Source organism: Lepidochelys kempii, chromosome 2 (genome assembly GCF_965140265.1).
Source record: "Lepidochelys kempii isolate rLepKem1 chromosome 2, rLepKem1.hap2, whole genome shotgun sequence".
Classification (NCBI taxonomy): domain Eukaryota; kingdom Metazoa; phylum Chordata; order Testudines; family Cheloniidae; genus Lepidochelys; species Lepidochelys kempii.
Window position 1 is genome coordinate 92,660,397 of NC_133257.1, and position 8,023 is coordinate 92,668,419.

Genomic DNA, 8,023 nt, shown 5'->3' on the forward strand with positions numbered 1-8,023 from the left:
TTTGCTGTTCTGATTAAGTTCATTAGTAGTATTAACTATTATTGTATAATAAATACCTCACACGCATTTTTGTGTCTTGAAGGAATCTAAGGGACAAGCCCCTGCCCTATGTGGATTTGCTAGTGGGAGCAGCACTTAGCTGTAGAGAGGGGGAGTCAGTTCTCCTGCATGCTACAGGTAGATCTACAGGTCAGTATTTTAATGTTGGATAGGGGTGTGACTTTTTTAATAACATTTTTATACACTAGTAAAAGCCCTAGTGTAGACATGGTTATACCAGCAAAAGCTTTTGCTGGTATAGCTTAGTTCGGTCAGGGAACTGGTGAACTCTACTGATAGAATCACTCTTTTGCCAGTATAAGCTGTATCCCACTAGAAGGGTTTGCCAGTATAGCTGTCCCTGTATGGCTACAACGGCAAACCTTGTCTAGCACAGACTAGACATTTTCTAGTGGAACGTTTTTCATCTTCACTAATGCTGGTTTGTTGAAATCAAAATGTCCTGGGTGACCATGCCAATTCTGACAAAATTCAGGAATAAGCTAGGCAGGTTTCCAGTGTATCCCTGCCTGCCAGGCTGATTTCAAAACCTGCCTTGTTTCCTTTTAGCTCACCTGCCTGGCTTCTCAGCAGCCTGACTGGAATGGGGAGCCTGGAAGCCTGCGAGCCCTGGTTTATGGCTCTTTGGCAGCCTTGTTTCCTTTTAGCTCACCTGCCTGGCTTCTCAGCAGCTTGACTGGAATGGGGAGCCTGGAAGCCTGCGAGCCCTGGTTTATGGCTCTTTAGAAGACTAGGCTCCCAGGTCTTTCAAGGTCCCCAGCTTCAGAGTAGTCTGGCAGGTCGGCTCCTAAGGCTCCCAGCTCCTCAGCAGTCCAGAAGCCCTGGGAGCTCCCTCTCCCAGATGCCTCAAGCGATGGGTTGTCAGGGCTCTGGGCAGCTTGGGAAGCCATAGAAAGGTTGAAATGAAATGTGTTGACTTCTGGGACCTGCTAAATTTAGACCTGCAGCCTGAGCCCTGTGAGCCTAAGTCAACTGATCCAGGCTCTGAGACTTGGTTTTCCTATGCAGCGTCAACATACCCTTAGTCACAAACCTGACCCACCAGTCTTCGTTTCACGCACAGGACAGAGTTCCTGCCTAGCCTAGGTCATCCTGTCCTGCCCTTGTGGGCTAGTTTCTGCTAGTGCCCATCTGGCACTCGTCCATTTGATCCCCCAGCTTGGAGGGGATCCTACTAGTAAAGGAAGGCTTAGTGTGTTCTTCTTTTATGTCTTTTTGCAGTTCTGTTTAAAGACAGTGTTGCTCTTTGTCTGTTGAAGATCAAGTGCCACTGACAGTGCATATAAGGCAAATGGTAGGTGTTAATAAAAATTAATAAATAAATAAAAGCTACCACAAAGTTCTGTTATTGTGCTCTCACCAATTTTAGATCGATGAATTCAGTGGAGACTTGTTTTCAATCAATACTAAAAATAATAGGGAAAGAAAAATAGAACAAGTGCATAAGTGTAAGAAAACAAGCCAAGCAAACATGCCAGTTATTTACCATTATATATATATAAAAAGTTTGGGAGTGAATTCTGGATCACAAACAGCTGCTAATAAAAAAATAAAAGTTGAAGTGCTCTACAAGCGTGAGCCACTAGGTGGTGGTAAAAACCCAAGCCTTCAGTAATGAAATGTTTGGGAAGAGAAGTTGGAGGCAAAGAAGGGGGTAGAGGAGGAGTCAGATATTGAGCACTGAAGTCATTAACTCTCTGAGACTATATAAGGACAGTTGCAGGGTAAGTAGTTTATACCTGGGCAGCCTTGGCTCTATGAATTTGAACATTCTTTTTTCATTTAGCCCTTGAGGATGGACAGGCAGGAGAGCTGAAACTTGTGACAGCTAGAGGGAAAGAATACAGGATATGAGGAGAAATAGGATCTGAAGGAACAGTCCTGGTAAATAAGTACAACTGCTTCTTAATTGTATAGGAAATGTTACCTTTTAAAATGGAGAGTAGTTTATCTTAAAAACCTTTGAATTTTATTTGCACTGACTGACAGCAAGCTAAATATGTTCTGCTTATTAGGAATTTTATTGCTTATGACATTCTTCTCAAAATATTCTCATTAGTAGGAAAAAAAGTCTTGATTAAAATACCCATAATTTGAATAGAATACCTGTGGCTTTCCTGAGAGAAATTCCCTGTGATTTTAGTGGGCAAGTTAAAATATTTAAATCTTAATTACAAGAGAATAAAACAATGTGAAACCTGAAATATATAGATTTGTCTTTTTTAATGGTTTAAAACAGTATTATTAAGCTGAGCATGTTAGTCTGGAGCAGATAAGCTGTTTATATCACAAGTTATGCAAATTTAAGAAGTACAAAGGTCAGGAAAAATATTTAAATCTTTTGCTTAAAAGGCTCAGTCATTAATTCTTTCAGGAATTCAAATTTTATCTAAGTATGATCAGATGAGAAGATACAGTCTGATTTCAGTTATGAATAGTGCATTCATATGGGTTTTAAGGCTGCCAGGATTGAGACACCTGTCAGATACTATTTGTTGTTCTGTAGGAATTTAGCTGAAAATGTTCAGTGTTCACCAGAATTTCCAGATAAAATGTGCTAGCTTCAGGGAAAGACAATCAACACTGGAGAACGAGCAGAAGTCTGAGGAGAAAGAAAAAAGAAGGGGAATAAATCTGTCTATTAGTTTGTGATTTGAATTTCCCTCTGGAAGAATAGCTGGAAAAGCTCTGTGAATCTATGACAGGTTAACTTAGAATAAATATAGAATATGGAGCAGTCGTGGGCTGGATATACTGAGTTAAATAGAAATATTTTATTCCATTTGATATTTGCTTTGTCAATTCCTTCCTGTTTTTGTCTTGTTGTTATATTTTTTTTGGCAGGGATTCTTGCCTTTCTGGAAAATGCATTTACCACCCTGCTTTACAAGTCCTTTGGAAAGAAGAGAGCATATTTGCCTCCAGAGATGAACTCATCCTATCAGCTACACATTCCAGAACTTAACTTGAGTACTTTTGGCAGCAACTTTACGGTGCCTACTGTCAAGAACAAGTCGTCACCATGTGAGCAAGTGGTCATAGCAGTGGAGGTGTTTCTAATCCTGGGCATTATAAGCCTCCTTGAAAATATCTTGGTCATCTGTGCAATAGTTAAGAACAAGAACTTGCACTCACCTATGTATTTCTTTGTGTGCAGTTTAGCAGTAGCTGACATGCTGGTCAGTGTTTCTAACGCTTGGGAGACCATAACGATATATTTAATAAACAATAAGCATCTAATTATTGAAGATGCTTTTGTACAACATATAGATAATGTTTTTGATTCAATGATCTGCATATCTGTGGTGGCTTCCATGTGCAGTTTGCTGGCTATAGCAGTAGACAGGTATGTCACAATTTTCTACGCCCTGCGTTATCACAACATCATGACAGTGAAAAGATCAGGGCTCATCATTGCATGCATATGGACATTTTGCACTGGCTGTGGCATTATCTTCATTCTTTATTATGAATCAACTTATGTTATCATTTGTCTCATCACAATGTTTTTCACCATGCTATTCCTCATGGTCTCTCTGTACATACATATGTTCCTCCTGGCTCGTACTCATGTCAAGAGAATAGCTGCTTTGCCTGGATACAATTCTGTCCATCAAAGGACCAGCATGAAGGGGGCCATCACTCTGACCATGCTACTAGGCATCTTTATTGTTTGTTGGGCTCCATTTTTTCTCCACCTCATCCTGATGATTTCTTGCCCTCAGAACCTCTACTGTGTTTGCTTTATGTCTCACTTCAACATGTACCTCATCCTTATCATGTGTAACTCAGTGATTGATCCCTTGATCTACGCCTTTCGTAGCCAGGAAATGCGGAAGACCTTCAGAGAGATTATTTGTTGCTATAGCCTGAGAATGGCCTGTGGGTTGCCGAGCAAGTATTAGGAAAATGCATTTTTGAATGCGGAAACCAAGATGCAACATTACTATTTATCAGGAAAATCATGCATCAAAATTGTTAGCATCTTCTTTCCCCTATTTCTGCTGAAGGACTATAAAATGTCTTTCCACCTTATACTTGTAATGAGGATCATATTTTTATGGAAATTAGAAAGCTGTTTTTCTAGTTTTACGTTATTTGGTCTATTTTCCCCTCTATACACACCCATAACTCTAACTGGCATTAATAGGAGTTAGCATATGCATGTGAATCAAGAGAATAATAGAACACTTGGGGCCAGATTCAAGCCAGGTATCTTATAAAAGTAACAGTAATTTCATCTTTCCCCCCCTTTGATTTTTACGGGCAGGGTACATGAATATGTACATGTGGGTAGGATATCCCTATTTGCCTCACTGCCAAATGCAGTAAGCATTAACTAACACACAACCAATAGTTGGGTTTCTAGTTACATTTTCTTTGGGTACAACATGGCTCATTGTGGCTGTCCGGTGCGAGAATGGACAGGTTTCCGGTCAATTTCTCCATTGACATAAAACCAGAAGAATAACTGTGATTAGCATGAAGTGAAAAATATAATCTGTAAACTTCAGCATTCATATGCCTCAATCAACACAATTATGAACAATAATTTATATATGTAGATACACACACACATTTTTGTATCCCAATCATGATTGTTGCATTCACAAAATACATACTGCACAAGAGGTTAATGTAATTGCAACATTTCCCAGTATTGAGCATAGTATTTTGTGGCACTTGTCTGTATTTGTTCCAGTGTTCCTATTACTGTATGTCTCGGCAAAGGTGTACCACATGCTGGTTTTAAGGCTGCAGTGGTTCATCTTAAAGGCAGCGCGGATATCATTTTTTCTGGGCCCTGAAATGAGTACAGCATCTTTGGCTTCAAGGTAGACAAAGGTAACCCATGTAACATTTTATGGAGGGGGTTTGGCCAATGAGCATGTCATACGCAGCAGGAAGATTGTCAGGTGCGGGTGGCTTTGGGGCATTTATTATTGAAGAAATTACAGCGTATATCTTTCACGATGGATATTACACAAAGCAGGGATGGTTGTCAAGGCATGGTGCGGGTAGGCTGTCAGCAAAAGATGGCTCCCAGGAACATGGGAGAATGTGCAACATGTTTATATAGGACTAAGCCAGCATCTGATATGCTTTTCTCTTTACCGAGAGGCTGCCATTTTCATAAAATACATCAACCCTCTTATATTTTGTATGAGCAATTTGCATCCTGTTGTGTTCTCTCCAATATTGTCTTTTGTAACAGTTATGTAATGTGAAGAATATTGGATTTGGTCACGGAGGAAGAAAGTACAATCAATTAGTCACAAAATATTCTAATTTCTCTTCCAAGGAATGATACAGATGTCTACAGAATGTCCTCCCAAATGCTGGATTTTTGCATTTAGATATAAAATATATAAAAACTCATAGAAGAAACAGTTTCATACTGATTACACATCTGAAATGCAAGTTAGCTCACAAGAGTAAATTATTCCTTTCCAAAGTCAAGAGGTTACTCTTGTTAAATTGTCTCCAGTGAACCTGTTTCAAGGCCCATTAAAGCCAGAGGAAAGACTCCCATTATCCCAACTGGTTTTAGATTAGGTCCTTAGATCGTAGCATATTGTAGAAAAAAATCTCGGATGTTTTATTATAAATGTCAATTTTTTTTCTCCAAACTCAGCACCTTATGCAGAGCTAACCTCAAAAACACAGAAATCCAGAGATCCACACTGTTAGGAGGACAGCTGAATATCTTCATGCCTACATTTTCAATGTGGAGGTTTGTGGTATTATGATAGGCTATTATCAGCCTTCCTGACTTGTACCTTTTTCTTGCTCTGCAGTGGAGATTGGATGGTAAAGCTTTGGACTTGTGTTTGGAAAGTAGACAAGTTTACAAAATGAGGGCCATATACTGCCCTTGATCTGCATTCTCAGCTCCCATTTACGTGAATGGGCATTTCACTCACAGTTGAGAGACCTGAGTACAGAATTTTAGTATACCAATTGTATTAGGAACCCACCAATACTTGAGGGGCCAGATTATTCCCTCAGTTACACCTGAGAATGGGATTTTACATTGGCAGAATTTTGCTTTAAGGTGAAGTTCACTCCAGTGCAGAGTTCACCACTTAAATCCCACTTTAAGTAGCATGGATAGCCACTCTGCACTGCGGTGAATTTCACTCTAGCTAGGGTGAAAATGAGACAGTACCCTTAATTTCCAGCAACATAATTAAAGGCACAACATGTCTTCAAATCACTATGTAAATAAACCATGAAATCCTCATTAGGTAATTCAGTTTGAAGATATATATGTGTATATGTATATGAGGTCATATTGTAAATAATTGTAAATCAGTAAATAGGAAACCAATACTGTAAAAGCTTTGGATATTTTCTTGAATTGTACATTACCTCATATTTTTTTTTTGCTCTGGAATTTTATTTGATGTAAAAAGATAAGTATCTGAGGTAATTATTAAAGTGGACGGTTGGGAAACCCATTTGTTGTTGAATATTCATTGTAATGTAGTCTCTAGAGTTTATTTGGAAAATTGTCGGTATTTTTGGGGTGTTACTTCAAGTGGTAAATTGCAAACAGAATTCCTGGGGAAGGGAATATTACACGCCAGGATTTCATGTTTCAGTTTAAACTGGTATTTAGTGATGAAAGCCTTATAAAAGAAGTTATGGACTAACAAGAGATATTTAAATGTATTTATTTGCTCCTGCAGCAGACATCATCTTCTTTACCCATCATTGTCAGCTTTACATGGGGAAGGGGGAGCTCTGGCATGACACTGGTTGCATAGGGTGGAAACTGCTCCCATCTGTATGGAAAAATATGCCACAATAGTGGCCCTGATTCCCTGTTCTGTCACACCAGTTTCAATGGAATCATGCCAGTGTAACTAGTATAACAGAGTGGCAAATTAGGCCCAGTGTTTATTGGTCATCGTGATTCACACTATTAAAACTAATGCTAAATAAATGAATACATAGATACCACCATACATACGCCTCATATTCAACAACTGAATGAAAACAAATGTACTATGTTTTTGTTTTTACTAGAATCTGATGAGGAAAAAAAGTGGGTATTCTGATTGTTTCTGGCAGTCGTCATTATTGAGTTTTAATTAAAAGTAGGAACCTTCATGCCAGTAGCCTCAAGAGAAAACCACAAGAAAATTAGCCACTGGGTTCTGCTCTTAGCAGCCCACCAATCCATGATACCACCCTTGCTCACGCTGTCATACAGTTGTGTTTCAACAGAGGGTCTGTCCACCAGGAAGGCACATGCATAATGACTCTGTAATAGAGCTGAATGTTAACCAAGAAAAACAGCCCTACCTTTGAAGGGCATATTTGATCACTAGTTCTTTGCCAATCCATTAAAAGGCCACTTCATTTTTGACCTGGTGGTGGTAAGATCTCAAAAAGTTATCCTCTGATGTTTAATTTATTTTTCCTCTAACCTTAAACACAACAGGTATGACCACTATTATTTGCTGTATTGAATGTTTCCCTTTTCCCCATGTCAAAAAACAAGAAAGAACAAGAAGGGAAAACTTGTTTTGTTCTGTGTGGACACCAGTAGTGTTCTATTATGAGTCATTACTATACATCTCATTTATTCTGCATTCATACCTATTGAAAGTAGATGCAACTTCCATAGGAGTCACAGGGGCAACTGATGTAAAGGGATAGTGTCAGTTACACATCCAGTCAAAGGCGGTCAGAAGGAACTAGGAGAGTGTTAGAAAACTGAGTCACAGAGCTGCACCATAACTCTGCCCAGCAAAGCTGAGTTTTGGAATCCTCGATCCATAGGGCTGCTGGAGGATGGTTCCCCCCCCGTATAACATAAAGCAGCCCCATGGCTGCTGTAAGTTCTGTTGGCTGCAGTGGACTCCAAGAGGCGTGTTGTTGTTGGCATTCCAATAGTGTGTCTGGGCATCCCAGCCATGACCCCCATCATGCTCCCTTGTGCTGTCTCTATGGT

The 8,023-nt window shown here is 39.5% G+C and overlaps 1 protein-coding gene across 2 annotated transcripts; it reads left to right on the forward strand.

Annotated features, from left to right (window-relative positions):
- The first annotated feature begins 1,700 nt into the window (after positions 1-1,700).
- On the forward strand, positions 1,701-6,521 carry MC5R (melanocortin 5 receptor). 2 transcript variants are annotated; one of them, XM_073331689.1, is made up of 2 exons: positions 1,701-1,784; positions 2,905-6,521. In XM_073331689.1, exon 2 carries the CDS (start codon positions 2,988-2,990, stop codon positions 3,963-3,965), a length of 978 nt encoding a protein of 325 aa, XP_073187790.1. In that variant the 5' UTR covers positions 1,701-1,784; positions 2,905-2,987; the 3' UTR covers positions 3,966-6,521. The 2 variants fall into 2 exon arrangements, with proteins under 2 accessions (XP_073187790.1, XP_073187789.1); XM_073331688.1 differs by lacking the exon at positions 1,701-1,784 and adding an exon at positions 1,791-1,944.
- The last annotated feature ends 1,502 nt before the right edge of the window (positions 6,522-8,023 follow it).